The 17047-nt window shown below is 42.5% G+C and overlaps 1 protein-coding gene across 1 annotated transcript in view; it reads right to left on the bottom strand.

Annotated features, from left to right (window-relative positions):
* Positions 1-805: 805 nt before the first annotated feature.
* TLR3 (toll like receptor 3) overlaps positions 806-17047 on the bottom strand; it is a 51075-nt gene continuing 34833 nt past the window's right edge. Inside the window, exons 4-5 of the mRNA XM_040418756.1 lie at positions 7139-8973; positions 806-1148 (exon numbers count right to left, since the gene is read on the bottom strand). Of these exons, the coding sequence (XP_040274690.1) occupies positions 920-1148; positions 7139-8973 (2064 nt within the window). The 3' untranslated portion in view covers positions 806-919. The remainder of the gene's footprint in view (positions 1149-7138; positions 8974-17047) is intronic.

Raw genomic sequence — 17047 nt, 5'->3', positions numbered from 1 at the left:
CGTTATTTGCTTACTTTCCTTGAGGTGCTCCAAGATAGCATCTCTTAGAAAACCTTCAAACAGTTTACCCACAACAGATGTTAAACTTACCGGCCTATAGTTTCCGGGCTCTGTTTTTGATCCCGATTTGAATATTGGCACCACATTTGCTAGGTGCCATTTGGACTTTGTAATATATCTTATTTAGTTCTCATGTTATCAGCTGTAAACACCCTATTTTACTAATTGCTTTTCATTTTATCACTTTGAAAAATGCCTTAATTCCTTCAAGAACAGACCAGCTCTGCAAACACGGGCTGATATATAAACTTCCTAAGTGCTTTATTCAGAACCATATAGCTCATAGCCTCTCTGTTATGTTAGGAAGTAGATTCTTCTCTACTCCCTGTGTGCAGTGGACTGCAACTAGTCTCTACCCACTATGTCTGAGAGAACTGCAAACTAGACATTCAGCATGCAGAGTGGAAAACTGCTAAAAAATGCCAGATACAAGTGATACAGTGGCCAGAAATAATGTTATTCCTCATGTACACACTGTACTATTAATTAATGCAGCGTTTAGTGATGCTTTAAGAGAGCTAAAATAACATGGCCTTTAACCTTTATCCCAAAAAACTTTTAGCAGGAAATTAATTATGTTCATGGTCAATGTATGGGTGGGTAATTTGAGAAAAGAGCAATAAAAAAGGACTAACTATAAATACAGAAGAAGCATTTATATCAGTTTCATTTTCTTTCTTTTTTGTTTTATTCTTGGGCATTTTGAAAAAAAAATGAAAATTATCTACTCCTTTTGAAAAAGTCACTCTAGAATGCATTGGGATTTGACTATTCCTCTTTTGAAATATGAGCTGTGATATCTTCACTCTTCTCAGTAGCTTGCTAGACAGACCTATCCATGAATATATACATTCCATATTCAGTTTACTACATTAGATGATCCTAGAGCAATTTTTAGTTTTTGTTGGAAGGCACGTATCCTCTCTTTCTGAGCAGGCCACTGTAGAATGCATCTGGACTTGAACATTCCTCTTCTCAGATGTATCCTGTGATTTAGTTTATAGTCCGGGATGTCCTCCAGAAATAAGAGTATGATGGAATCCCGACTTTGCTCAATGACTTGCTGCATAGCCTGTTGAATCTTGAATCTTATGGAAACAAAACAATACGTTTTAATTAAATATGAAATCACATTGTATTATGTTTTTTTCATACTGTATATTTTGAGCAAGCGATAGAAATCTGCTTTAAACCGGTTTCTGGGATCAGTATATTGATGGCCTATCAATATTAGATTAATGGGGTTCAACTTTTGACAACCATGATCAGCTGTTTGAAGAAGCTGTGGTGCTTGTGCAACCCTTTCATTATTAGTAATTGCAGTGCAGAGAACTGCAGCTTTAGGTTGTTCACTTGAATGGGATGAAGCTTCTATAGGTATGATGTGCAGGTAGGTGCCATACATATAGTAAATATTAAAGCTGATCAGCGGGGACTCCACCAATTTGATATAGATGGCCTATACTGAGAATAGAACATCAATATCCTGAACCCCAAAAAAAGTCTTTTAATGGAGTTTTAAAGTGACACTAAACACAATTAAGTGCTCTTGAAACTTGAGATGAACTTGAGATGAACTTGAGTGACATCATTGTGAACAGTCCGGATACACCTTTCCCTTCATTATAATATGTGTTAGTTATCTAAACTTTTACTTTCACACTATAGCCTAGTTGAGGCAGTACAATCTTTTTCCCACTCTTGGATGGATTATGGGGAGAATGGGTTAATTGTCTCTATTTATTATCCTGTATTTTTCCTCCATGTATGCACTTTTAGGAACTGTGTTTAGTCATAACCGTTCCATACTTTGTGACTGTATACCAAACTCGTTACTTTTCTGTAGCTGTAAAGATAGCTGCATTTTATTCACATGCAAATGAGCAATTGGAGTACCAAGAGGCGGGGTTGAATCGTCTGAGCACTGCTATGTAACAACCCCTGTGCTCTGCATACTCCCCCCTCCCTTTAATTGGCAGAGCATGCTGAGGGCAGAGCCCTATTACTATGTAGGTTAGCTTCAGCACACTAAGATCTGCTTAGAAAGCTAATAAACATATTACTGCTTTATTCACAAACACAATGTATGATTAGAAAGAAACCAGTGATATGTGATAGCTTCTAAGCATAGAAAAAAACTAAATGTTTATATGGTAATGCTATACCAGTAATATAGTGGTTTACCATGCACGTAGAGATCCTAGATTCAAGTCCCAGGAGAGATGTAGATTTTCTGTTATTTTTTTTCTGTCTTATTTAAAACCATATTAAAAGGCTGTACTGTAATCTCTTATATTATAAAAATTAGTTTCTGTCTGTCTGTCTGGACGTCTGTCTGTTCTTTATGCGCGACCAAACGACTAGACCGATCTTCACCAAATTTGGCACACAGGTACATCAGGTGTCAGGGAAGGTTTTAGACCCGTTTATCAGCTCTCTAGGACGTACAGTTCCTGAGATATTCCCAAAAAATGACCTGCAATAGCCAATGCAAGCCTGCAAGTCTTTCTCTTCAAATCCCAACTGTTATACACACAGTTTTACTCCAGGTTTCCATAACAACCCAGCCATTTTTCTTCACTGCTGTAGGTCAGCTTTAGGCTGGAAGGAGGATGAGAAGCTGCCACTGCAGAGAAGGAGCCGGAGATGGAGGAGCTGGAGGATGAAGATGATGATGACACTGGCCACAACATCCAATCGTCTCAGTGGGGGGGCAGAGATGGAAAGAACTGGCTCCTTGGCCAAGTTGACCAAAACGGCGAGCTGTATGCTTGCGTTCTTAGTAAATGACAGTAAAAGATGTTCTGACCGACCAAGGAACCCCTTTTATGTCCAAGGTGGTGAGGGAACTTTGTAAGTTGCTGCACATAAAACAACTATGGACGTCCATTTACCATCCACAAACGGACGGTCTGGTAGATCGGTTTAACCAGACATTAAAAAATATGTTGAAAAAGGTAGTGTCTAAAGATGGGAAGGACTGGGACCTCCTTCTGTCCTATCTTTTGTTCGCAGTGTGAGAGGTACCCTAGGCCTCTACAGGGTTCTCGCCCATCGAATTGCTATATGGCAGACACCCTTGAGGTCTCTTGGACGTGGCCAAAGAGGCGTGGAAACAACAACTCACTCCACATAAAAGTGTCATTGAGTACGTTGCCCAGATGCAAGATCGGATAGAGACAGTGTTGCCTCTTGTTACGGAGCATATGGAGGCAGCTCATCGAGCCCAGAGTCGGGTCTACAATCGGCAGGCTCGGGTACGGATCTTTAACCCGGGTGATCGGGTTTTGGTTCAGGTGCCGACCGTGGACAGTAAGTTCCTGGCTAGGTGGCAGGGGCCCTACGAGATACTCGAGAAAATTGGAGATTTAAACTATAAGGTACACCAGATAGGGTCGGCAAAAGCCGGAGCAGGTTTACCATGTGAATTTACTCAAACCGTGGAAAGATAGGGAAACCTGTACAGAAGACTGCCCGCTGCCGGGTTTTCTAGGAAAAGAGGTACCGGCCCCTCTGTCTGATGCAAGAGAGGCGGCTGCCACAGTAAAAATTGCTAACAGCCTCTCCTCTAAACAGACCCAAGAGGCCAGGGAGTTAGTTAGTCGGAACACCGATGTGTTCTTGGACCTTCCTGGACGCACTTCCATAATCCAGCATGACATTGTCACTGATCCTCAGGCAAAAGTCAGATTAAAATCATACCGGGTACCCGAGGCTCGGCGACAAGCCATATCGGAGGAGGTGCAGCTAATGTTGCAGTTAGACGTCATTGAGGAGTCAAAAAGTGAGTGGGCTAGCCCTATAGTATTGATACCCAAGCCGGACGGGACTTTGCGGTTTTGTAACGACTTTAGAAAACTTAACGAGGTTTCCAAATTCGATGCGTAGCCCATGCCCCGGGTGGATGAGCTCATCGAAAGGTTAGGACAAGCCCGGTATTTTTCTGTTTTGGACCTCACGAAAGGGTAGTGGCAGGTGCCCTTAATGGAGGCTGCCAAAGAGAAAACGGTCTTCATTATACCTGAGGGGCTGTATCAATATAAGGTCTTATCCTTTGGTCTGCATGGTGCCTTGCCACTTTTCAGTGACTAATGGACATTGTGTTTCGTCCACATCGTCGGTAAGCTTCAGCTTACCTGGACAATATTGTCATCCACAGTACCGACTGGGAAAGTCACCTACCCAAAGTGCAGGCTGTAGTGGACTCCCTTCGGAAAGCTGGCCTAACCGCTAATCCAAAAAAATGTGCGATAGGGTTAGAAGAGACTAAGTACCTGGGGTATGTCATTAGGCGCGGAGTCATCAAACCCCAAGTAAACAAAATAGAGGCGATACGGAATTGGCCCCGACCTGTCACCACTAGGCAAATAAAGTCATTCCTGGGAATGGTGGGCTATTACATGAGGTTTGTTCCCCACTTTGCTACTCTAGCCGCGCCCTTGACAGGGCTCTTGAAGGGACAAAAATCTGTGATGGGTCGCTGGGATGATCGGGCGGAAGAGGCTTTTGCCGCTTTGAAGTCGGCCCTGTGTGGGTCACCGGTTTTGGTGACGCCCGACTTCAAGAGGGAGTTTGTGGTACAAACGGATGCCTCTGAAGTAGGCCTCGGTGCTGTAGTGTCTCAGGAAGTCAACGGGGAGGAGCATCCCATTGTCTTCCTAAGCTGCAAGCTCACCCCAGCCAAAACCAAGTACAGTATAGCGGCTATCAAGTGGGCACTCGAGTCTCTCCGCTACTATTTGTTGGAAAGAAAGTTCCGCCTGGTGACGGACCACTCCCCTCTCAAGTCGATGAGCCAGGCCAAAGACAGGAATGCCCAGGTCACCAGATGGTTTTTGTCTCTGCAGAACTTTAAGTTCTCGGCATAACACAGAGCAGGCCGGTTGCAGGGAAACGCGGATGCCCAGTCCCGGTTGTTTTGTCTGGCGTGTCCCCACCCCCCTAAGGGTTGAACAAAGGGAGGGCGGGTTTGTGACACAGTGAGGGGTTGAGTCTGGCAAGGCAGGTATTTTCCTCCCAGCATGTGCGGCTGGGCTGGTTTTCAGTCAGGTGAAGTCAAATACTGGACCGGAGTTTAAGTGCCGGTCCGGGTTTTGGCAGCACCTGGCTATCCTTAAATAGGCAGCTGGGCTCAGCAGAGAGGTCTCTGTTTTTGGAATCTGAGGCTTTGTGCCGTGCTGGAGGGCTGAGAGCCGCATGCTGGGGAAACAAGCCCCCTAAAGCCTGCTGTGGACTACTGGAGGCAGAACTGCCAGCAAGGTTACTTGTGTTATATGAACTTTCCATTTTGTGTGAATTAACACCAAGACTGCAAAGTTACGTGCTGTTTTGTGCAATTGCCTTAAGTGTGAATAAACACTGACGTTTTGAGTTAAGAACTTGTATTTTGCCTCTGTACTGCACCCGCTTACCCTATCTACCAGAGCGAAACCCCACTATATATATATATATATATATATATCTATATATATATATATATATATTTTTTTTTTTTTTTCTCTCCTATGTACATGTACAGCATTGTGATGGTGAAGGCTCAAAAACTGAGCCTGCATCATCAGCTGTTGGTATAACACACTGCTTCAACTGTCAGGACTGGAGCTATAGTAGTTCCAATTACACCATTTACACCTTTTGAACATTGCAAACATCATATATATTACACATAAAATAAATGTTTTAAAAAAAAAAGCAAAAATATCCACTAAATAAACTTTTCTCAATTAGGGCTCATGCACACGAATGTATTTTGTTTCGTGTCTGTTCCTTTTTTCTCCCGAATAGAATGTGGATCCATTCATTTCAATGGGTCTGCAAAAAATGCTGACTGCACACCATGTGCTCTTTGCATCCATATGTATTATGTCTGTTCCATAGTACTGCACTGTTTTGCCGAGAAGAATAGGCATTGTTACAGTGGTTCCCCCCCAGAAAAAAAAGGATGTTACACATACGTAATCCGTATTATTTTGCCGATTTGCATTTTGCGGACAGCAAAATACATATGGTCATGTGCATTAACCTTTATTCCGATTTTCTTCAACAATATCACTGCAACACCACGCACCCTCGCTAATCAGCTTTAATAATTGTACTTTTTTTTGGGGGGGGGGCCCAATTCTGAGTTTTTCTATGGGGTCCCATGATTTTTATGTACGCCCCTGTCCCCATATAACAGTGACATCCACAGCGCCCTATTACAGTGATATCCCTAATGTGGTCATAACCGTGACATCCACAATGCGGTCATAACAGCGACATCCACAGCCCCCCATTACAGTGACCATTCATGGTGCCATAACCTGCATAGCGACGGCACAGAGGCTGATCGCTATGTTTTGACACATGTGCAGTACTTACATTGTACTGCGTATGAGTCATTAAATTACAGGCTTCACACAGAAGCCTGTACACTGATGTCAACAATGATGTCCGAAGACGGCCATCAGTCTCGGCATTTGCACAATAGTGTTATCCTATTGCACAGGAGCCGGGAACAAGGAAAGACGGCAGGAGGCGGTGATGTCAGTGATGACACACCGTATCTTGCTTCAGTGATAAACAGAGAAGACAGGCTTGGACCAAAAGCTTTGAAAACGTTACAGGAGTGGCCATATAGTAACATAGTTTATAAGGCCAAAAAAAGACATCTGTCCATCTAGTTCAGCCTGTTATCCTGCAAGTTGATCCAGAGGAAAGCAAAACAACTGTCTGGATCAACAACCCATCTCTAGTAGCTATAGCCTGTAATATTATTACACTCTAGAAATACATCCAGGCTCCTCTTGAACTCTTTTAGTGAACTCACCATCACGGTAAGAACAGTGAGACTATGGAACTCTCTGCCTGAAGTATGACTGTGAAGAAGATCCTGGAAAGTCCTGCTGTGCAGAGGGTAAGTACTGTTGAACTATTCTTCCCTTCATAGGTTACATTCACAGAGAATTTCTATACTTAGGGCCGGATAACCCCTTTAACATATTAACACATTGAGCACATGAATTCATGTATATGGATTAGTGCAATTTGCACTGAATTATATATGTACATGTGTTTACGTATATTATAGAACACTTACCTTCTGCACCACTGGTCATTTAGGAAATATTGTGTAATAACAAAAATGACCTTCCTGCTTTTTTTGATGCTTTTAACAATCAATTCCAGATGTGATAATCCAGCTACAAAATCTCTTTCTTCAAGACAGAATTTAAAATTGCAGTTCTTATCTTCTTCAAGAGGAAGAAGATATCGATCAATCCAAGACATGTCTTTATTGGCATGGATGATATAAGCATCGTAGTCAAAATGTTTGTTTTCTGGATCAATTTCTTTAAAGCCAAGTATTTTGCTCTCCAAAACATTCCAGTAAAACTTTATTCTCCAGCCTTGGAAGTGCAGCAGCAAAACCCAAACCACCAGGGAACTTGTAACTGTAAAGCTGAGTACAAATAATGCCTTAAAAGGAGCATTGTCCTTACATGGTGAATTATCAAATTTCTCAACCAAAACACCATGGTAATTGCTAGGTGTATTGCAAATGTACTGTGAGTCTCGATCTGGGACACTTGTATTCGTTGTATTAAGCCAGTTTGCAAACCAAGCTATGCTTTCACATGTACAATCAAAAGGGTTATTGCCCATATTTAAAATTTTGAGGTTACTGAAAACATTTTTGAAAACATTTTCTTCAACTGATGTTATTAGATTTTTATGTAGGTCCAGTTCAATTAGTGACCCTTGATCCTCAAACAGAGATGGTGGCAATATGTAAACGTTATTTTCACCCAAGTTCAAGAAGTTTAAATTTGAAAGCCCCTTAAAAGCTTCAGCAGGTATCTCATCAAAGCCATTGGAAAGGAAGTCAAGTATTTCTAGTTTCCGCAGCCCTTTTAAAAACAATACAGGACCACCAGGATTAGCCTTTTTCCATAATCGAGCAAGGTTGTTGTGTTGTAAATTTAGAATTCTTAGATTATGAAGACCACTAAAATAATCTTCTTCTATGTTAGCGATATTGTTGTTACTAAGATCCAGATAGGTTAGGTTAGATAGACAGTTAAAGGGAGAATTGCTTGTGCTTTTAAATGTTAATGCTGTCTTCCTGAGGTTTAACTTTTCAAGGGTTGGAATGTTACAAAATGAACTACTTGATAGAGTCAGATGTTTATTATATGAAAGATAAATCTGCTTAATACTGTGAAGACCCCCAAATTCTTCACCAGTGAGGTATTGGTCAATCTGGTTAAGGCCCAAATCAAGCACTTGAAGGTGTTTAAGTCCATAAAAAGCTCCTGATTCTAATTTAATTACTTCTGTTTTTGTCAGATTCAGTGATATTAGAGATGAGTTTGAAAGAGATGAAAATGTTTTATTCGTAAAAGTTTGAAACAAGCATCCACCAAGGCTCAAAGTCGTCAAGCTTATTAGACCAGTAAACGTATTTTCAGAAAGGTCAATTTTTTTATTTTGTTCCATGTTTAGGTATTGCAGGTTTTGAAGCCATTGGAATGATAAGTCATCGATTTTGGGGTTATTTGAACTGCTAAAAAACTTTTTTAAATTCAAGTATGTCAGGTTTGATAAACCATTAAAGGCTCTGAAATACAGGTGACTGATTTGGTTTTCTTCCAAGTTTAGACTTTTCAAATGATGCAAATAGATAAATGAATTATTATCAATCTGTGACAAAGTATTTTTCGAAACATCTAGACTTGTTAAATTTGTGGAGTCTAAACCTTTAAATGTTGAATTGTGTATTCTTGTAAGTTGAGAATTAGGTAGCAAAAGAATACTAATTTGTGTGCCGGCCAACTGTGAGCAAAGATCTTCTGTTAACTTGGGCCCAAGTGTCATGTTGGCCATTGTGAGCGTGTGAAGAGAAGTCAGTTGTTGAAAACAGTCTGCTTGAATCTATGACAAAGAAAATATTGTATATTATTTTAGTATATAAAAATAAGCTTTTATTGTAGCCAAACACAGACTTCCACATCTCACTCACATTGATATGCAGACATAGGGACATCCCAACTGACCTTTAACTAGAACCCTGTAAACTTTCTCAGCTTCTCAAAGTAATGTGGATATTATTTTGGGGAAAAGTTATATTAAAGTCAGTGCTTAGCCATAGGACAACAAATCTGGGATACTAAGGTCAACAGACCGAAGAGCCATTACAGATTTGTCCAGTTTGCCATGAAGAAACAGGACAGCCTTGCTGCTGCAAGTGTGGGTCTTCAGATCAGTAGGTATGCAAGTATGGTCACAGCCAAGGATTTTAATTGGGGAGGAAGGCAGTCATTGTATAGGTACATAATATATACATGTCTTGTAGAGATGAGCAAAGTTCTTAAAAATTTGATTCGGCTGCTTTGCCGAATTTTACAAACAAATTTGTTTAGTGACAAATTACTTTGTCTCAAAGAGCCTTTCTTTATAAGTAGCGGGGCGCAATGATGTGGAACGGCGATTGCGCCACCTCACGTCATTGAACCCCTCAGATGCCGTGATCATTGCTGATCGTGGCATCTGAGATTAATATTAAGGCCTTTCAGGGGTTAATCATTTAAAAATAAATTCAATTGTACTTACCTTATCCATTTGAGTGTAAAGAAGCTGCCATAGCCATCTTGCTTGAAGATCCAGAGTGAAATCATGCACGGCGCATGATGACGTCATCACGCAGGCCGTTGTGGTGACATCATATGTCACTGCGCACGAGATTTTGCATGGAATCTTTAAGCAAGATAACAGCGGTGGACTCTTCGCACTCAAATGGATGAGGCGAGTATGATTTTTTTTACCGCCATTTCAGGGAAAATTGATTTGTTACCACGAGGCACGAGGAAATTCGACTTTGCGGCATATAAAATTTTCCATCAACACCAGTGATGAGCGACAGGGGCAATATTCGAATTTGCAATATTTTGCGAATATTTGGGCAAATATACCATATATATTCGCGAATACGAGAATTTGTGATCTCCAGTCATTACATTTTTGATTGTGATAAATCGGCAATCGGAAAATTTGCGATAAAATTCGCGATACGAAAATTCGCGATCAACACTACTCCTATAGGCAACTTTCCTATTGGTTGCTAGGGATGTTGCTAAGTGCCGATATTCGCAATAAATTCGCGATTAGAATATTCGTGAATACAAATATATAGCCCTATATTCTAAATCTTAGTGAATTCTCAAAGTGGCGATATTCGCGATTAAAATTCACGATTCGAATATTCGCGCTCAACACTAATGCCTTGTTCAGATATTATTTCCAGATAAGGTGTTTTCTGTATAAACCTAAATCGCAATGGAGATGACGATTGTCTGCCCGGCCCCTAGATTAGTCTAACATGCATTCCAGTGGAATAAGCACTTCTGAGAATTTACATCTGCAGCTGACTATACCAGCTATCCAAGGAATTGTTTAACCAGTTCTCAACCAGCGGTGTTCTAGTACGGAGCTGGCCGGGTCGTTAAAGATGGCGCCTGCTCTGCTCAGGAGCCGCGAGTTGCCTGCTGTTTCTTATAGCAGACACCCGCGGCTAATGTCTGCAACCGATGTAATGCCGATTGCGGACATTTAACCCCTCAGATGCCGTGGTCAGTACTGACCACGGCATCCGAGCACGCAAAACACTGGAAGAGCGCACTTCCGGTAATGCCCCGGCTCCCCGGTGCGGCGATCAGAGGAGCCGAAGCTTGTGTGCAGCAGCCCCTGTCTTTGTAAATGACAGGAGGCTGCTGCATAGTATTTCCTATGGAGCCCTTGCCTGTAATAAGGCTCCATGGGAAACTAGCAATTTTCTCATAGACTCCTAATGCATTGGGGTCTATGAGAATAGCAATCTAATGACTGCTTGTTGTAGTTCCCTATGGGAACTATAAAAAAGTGTAAAATAAAATAAAGTTAAAAAAAAAAAAACTTTCCCCAAAGTAAAAATCAAAGAACTAAAGAAATAAAAAAATACACATCATGGGTATCGCCATGTGCGAAAACGCCCATAGTATAAAAATATAAAAATATCTTCCCCATACGGCAAACAGCAAAACAGAAAAAAAACTTCAAAATTGCCGATTTGTTTTCTACAAAAAAATTAAATAAAAAGTGATCGAAAAGTCATACGCACCCCAGAATGATATCATTGAAAAGTTAAGATTGCCCCGCAAAAAAATTGCCCCCATACAGCTCTGTACACATAATTTTAAAAAAGTTATAGGGGTCAAAATATGGCGATGAAAAAATAAAACAGATTTTTTCCCCCAACTTTTTTATTATTTTTATCACTATCAAAACACAAGAAAAACTATACATATAAAAGGTATCGCCGGATTCGTACTGGCCTGTAGAATGAAAGTTACTGCTCAGTTTTATCGCAATTCGAACGTTGTAAATTAAAACCCCTAAAATTGTGGAGGAATTGCTTTTTTTTTTGCAATTTCACCCTATTTGGAATTTTGTTCCTGCTTACCACTATATCATATGCAATATTAAATTGTGGCGTTGGAAAGTACAACTTGTCCCACAAAAAACAAGCCCTCATAAGGCTATGTGAACAAAAAAATATAAAAGTTATGGCTCTGGGAAAGCAGGGAGCGCAAAACAAAAAACAAAAAACCTCCGGGGTAGAAAGGGTTAAGTAAACTGTACTTGCACATACAATGATTAATCTTTGAGACAGGCATTCACTTACAAAAGAAGAGACCAGGCTATTAACTTTCAAGGTGGCTGTTACAGAAGTGGGTGTGGAACAACTGTGTTAACCAACCGGTTTGACTTTAAGATTGTTATCCTAGCACACCAAGCTACTACCTCTTGTGAGTAGTCCTGGCCATGGCTGGTCAAACTATCAGTGAGACTGAATGCCAAGCCAACCAGGTTATTGGCTTAGCATCCAATTCAAGAGCTATCCAGGCTACTTAAGCCTGCTACTCAGTCATTGCCAGCTGTTGGTGATTGCATATGTGTTTCCTGGCTATGTTTTGTGCCTCTGTGGTTTGTACTTGAACTCAAGATCTGCTCGCTATCCCTCTGTGATCATGGCTTGTTTTCTTGTTGTCTGCTGAACTGACTTCTACTGACTCTCATGGTATTCTCGCCTTGGTTGATTTCTGAACTAACCCCACATCTGCTGTCTGGGCCTCATCTGTCTCTCCTGGTTTTGACCCTGTGTCATGTTCTAGTAAGGGTCCTACCAACCCCTAGAACATCTCTCAGGCATAACACACCAAGGCATGCAAACAGACAAAGCAAGGACCAAAAACTAATACTTTATTAACAGAATCAGGACATGACAGTGAACTGGACCAGCAGGTAAGGGTCTAGTGGCAGGTAATACCACTGGACCAGGTACACCGGTTTGAATTGGGGCCAAACGCAGAGGGCAGTGAGCCCCTGATGGTGGGGAAGAACTTAGCCGAGGGCACACTGGTCGCAACTCCAGGATGGTCCCGGTGTACTTGGCCAATTACCTGCAGAGACTGACAGTGCAAGCACCAGTGGTCCACACAAACATGAGGACTGGAACCCAGGCACATGAACTGGAACCCAAACATAACCGCAATGTGCACATAGACATTTTGTAATTGTTATAGGTTAATTATTGTCATATTCCTAACTAAAAGGGCTTGAAATACAGTTGAAATTGAATTCTAAAACAACTTTTTTTCCCTTTTTCTTACATCAGAAGTTTTGTTAATCCAGTGCAAAAGCCAAAGTTCTGCTTGTGTGTTGTATAGTTAAATGCATTGAGTAGTCTAATGCATATGTGTCATAAACAGTGGGTGTGTACCCTCTGTACTAACTAACTGGTTTTAAAAGCATTATACTGTCAGTCCTTTGGTTTTCACTCTTTAAACCCTATACAGGAATCTGGTTTTCACTGCAGTGGAGCCATCAGGCCCCAACCTCTTGAGATAGTCCTGTTGTAGTTGGCAACTGACTCACGGTGGTCAGAGACACTGGTGCAAAGCACATAGGGTCAAGCAATATTCATAGTCAGAAAATCAGCTAGGGTCAGGGAAAGCTGCGTGCAAACAGATCCAAGAAAGAAGTCCAAGGTCAGGGTAGACAGCAATGGGTAAATGCAGGCCGTTGTCAGTTGTCAGGCCGAAGTTCAATACATGGGTATTTAGGCAGAATAGTGCACCTTTGCTCATTAAATCAAGATTAGGAACCTAAAGTTTAAATACACAGGGATGACCAGCCATTGGCTTAGGAAGGATTTAAACGGACGTGCACCAGCCCTTTAAAAGGGTGAGAGTGAGTGCACCCCCTATGGAATAGGCCAGGTGTCCTTTAGACAAAACGAGCAGAGCATTGTTTGCAGAGGACGCCGGCAGCCAGAAACAAGCTGGAGAGAAAGGAACAGGACCAGACAGCAAGAGAGCAGACAGCAGACAGCATGAGTACAGTGGCGCCTGTGCCTGAAGGAAGGAGCAGGGCAGCGGCGGGCATGGCCAGAAGTATGAAGACACTCATAATAACTATCAGTATTGCAGCCAAACCCATGGTGCACAGATGAATTACAAATCAAGCACACACCAATGTACTTTCCCTAGACCAACATTGGTAGCACAGTGATAGCATGCCACCTTTGTCACAACCGAGTTCATGAAATTTCTAAGCTGCTAGATCTGCCTCAGTCAAATGGGATATCAACCACAATTATTGTGAAGCGTTCAGGTGAAACAACAGCTCACAGAACAGTGAACCACACAAACCATAGCGAATCAAGTGCCTAATTGCATAGCGCATAAAAATGTACTCATCTGTTATGGCAGACTTCTAAATTAACCCTGGAAGTGACAAATGAATAAAAACAGTGCATTTGGAGCTTCGTGGATTTGGCCTCCAAAGTTGAGTAACTCCCCACAAGCTCAACATTGTCAAATGCAATAAAAAAGCATCAACTAGAGTGGTGTAAACACACCACCACTGGACTCTGCAGTACTGGAACCGTGTTGTCTGAAATGAAGAATCTCAGTTTGCTAACTGGCAGTCTAACGCAGGGGCGTGGCTAGGGTCTGAAAACATCCGGGGCACAAGCCCATTGTATCACGCCCCCGTGAAGTCATGCCCCCATCCCATGAAGCCACACCCCCATGGTCCTTCACAGTAGTTATTAACCTCTTTCAGCAGTCCTCCCTTCACAGCAGTTATTAACCCCTTTCAGCAGTCCCCCCTTCAGTGAATGGAGGACTGCTGAAAGGGGTTAATAACTACTGTGAAGTGCCTAGCCGTCTGGGCAACCCCACAGATCATCCCCTCAGTAATCCGTATCCTGAAGTAACTGAACTTTAAATCAGCGCTCATCTCATTACTATCTTGACTTACACACCCAGTAACAGGCAGTGCGGGCGGCGCTCACTCACTGACGTCACGCGCCTGCGCACCCTAGTGGTAGGAGCAGGCGCGTGACATCAGTGAGCGAGCGCCGCCCGCACTGCATGTTTCCGGAGCTGAGTGTGTAAGATAGTAATGAGATCATGAGCGCTGTTTAAAAGTTCAGTTACTGCAGGATACGGATTAGGATGGCGGGGCTGCGCAGCGCAGGAGAGTCAGAGTGGCTGGCCCTGCCAGCCAGGGGCGTAGCTAGAACTGACTGGGCCCCACAGCTAAATTTTGTATGCCCCCCCCCCCCTCCATGACTATTCTGGCATCCTATATGTGCATATGTAAGGGAGAGTTCACATCACATTTTTGCCATCCGTTTGAGGTTTACGTTGGAAAATGGGATACAAAAGCGCAGCACACTACGCTTTGTATCCTGCAAAGTCTGTTAAAAAAAAAACGTATACATTAACGTATCATTTTTTTTGATGGTGTCAGTCTGAGTCACCTGTTAACATATACATTTTATGTATACATTACCACGGGTCAGCAACCTTCGGCACTCCAGCTGTTGTGAAACCACAATTCCCAGCATATTCCATTAATTTCTATGGGAGTTATGAGAAAAGCAGAGCAATAATGCATGCTGGGAGTTGTAGTTTCACAACAGCTGGAGTGTCGTGGGTTGCCTACTCCTGCATTAGACAAAAGGCAAAACGTGATGTGAAACCGGCCTTAGTGTGCCATGATAGTGCCAAGTGGCAAGCACTAGAGACAGAGAAGGGAGGCTGCAATGTACAGGGCACAGTATAGTATAGGGGGTACAGTACAGGGCAAGGGGGCGATGCACAGTGCAACATAGGGGGTACAATACAGCATAGGAGGCACACTAAAGGGCAGGGGGGACAGTAGAGCATAGCGGGCACAATACAGGGCAGGGGGCACACACAGTGCAGCATAGGGGGCACAGTGCATTATAGGGGGTACAGTACAGGGCAGGAGGCACACACAGTGCAGCATAGGACAGGGGGAAGAATACAGCATGGGGGGCACAGTACAGGGCAGGGGGGCAAAATACAGCATAGGAGGTACAGTACAGGGCAGGGGGTATACACAGTGCAGCATGGGGGGTACAGTACAGGGCAGGAGGCACATACAGTGCAGCATAGGAGGTACAGTACAGGGCAGGGGGTATAAACAGTGCAGCATGGGGGGTACAGTACAGGGCAGGAGGCACACACAGTGCAGCATAGGGGGTACAGTACAGGGCAGGGGGCAGAATACAGCCAAAACATGCACCTCAGATAAAGTATCACCAACGCCTCTGGTCTAACAATGTGCATATAGAGACCAGTGGTTTATGGTTACTTTTTCCCTACTATACTAGTCCTAAATACAAGGAGTGCTGTCCCCCGTATCTACATCAATGCTAGAAATGCTCCATTCACATGTCTTACCTCAGAAGATGATAGTTCCTAGTGGGCAAAAGGACCTTTCATGATGTCAGGAGCACATGATCAGTCACATGAGTGGGCGGAGTCAGGCTCCGGGCTGTGCAGGAGATTGTGTGGAAATGACTGTGCTGGCATGAAAAACTGCATTAGATAATGAAGACACTTGGTGTCAGGCTGCCAGGCGCCGGGCCCCAAAGCAGCCGCTTCCCTGGTAGTTACGCCACTGCTGCCAGCATAACATTCGGGGCACTGGTCAAAACATCCGGGGCTCAAGCCCTGAATGTTTTGACCTAACGTCACCCCTGGTCTTAAGGATGAATGACCAAAGAATGCTATCTTTTAGAAGGTATAGTGCCTACCATAAAATGTGGCTGAGACTAATGAGCTAGAACCAGAGTAATGACTAGAATAATGGCTGGAAGTGTTTTTCATGGTTTAGGCTAAGCCTTTATTTCCAATGAAGGATAATGTTTATGGTACAGCTTACAAAGAAATTTTAGACAATTGTATGCTTTCATATTTGTAATAACAGTTTGGGGAAGGCCCTTTCTGAATGACTGTGCCTAGCTTTAACTCACATTGTCTAAAATTACAACACTTTTGAAAAATGTGGGCTAATATTTTGAAAAATGTAATTCTTCATCAATTTAAAACTTAATGGACCTCAGTGATCTCTGGCAACCACTACTGGTCTCCTAAACTAACAGATGTCAATTGGGAAGCATACCCAAGTACTATCAAGGATAATATACTTTTACTTATGATATAAATATACCAAGGTACACTTGCAGTAAAAGTAGACTAGGCAAATGCTATAGGGCCCTAGGAAAAAAGTTGGGGTGGCAAAAAATTGTGTGCAGGGATCTCTTCTCCAAAGTTCCTACAAATAAGGTTAAGGGTAATTACCCAAGGATAATAGAAAGGAGATTGAACAATTAAAGGGCTTCTGTCACCCCACTAAACTCATATTTTTTTTTGTGTACTTATAATCCCTATCCTGCCATATTGCCATACATTATGTTATTAATAATTTTCGTTCAGTAGATTTAGCAAAAAACGTACTTTTATGATATGCTAATTACCTTTCTACCAGCAAGTAGGGCGTCTACTTGCTGGTAGCAGCCGCAGAAAACCGCCCCCTCCTTCTGTTGATTGACAGGGCCAGCCGCGATCTCCTCCTCCGGCCAGCCCTGTCA

This window comes from Bufo bufo, chromosome 2 (assembly GCF_905171765.1).
Source record: "Bufo bufo chromosome 2, aBufBuf1.1, whole genome shotgun sequence".
NCBI classification, from domain to species: Eukaryota; Metazoa; Chordata; class Amphibia; order Anura; family Bufonidae; genus Bufo; species Bufo bufo.
Note: the sequence above shows the minus strand (reverse complement) of the source record. Positions and strands in the feature narration are given on the sequence as shown.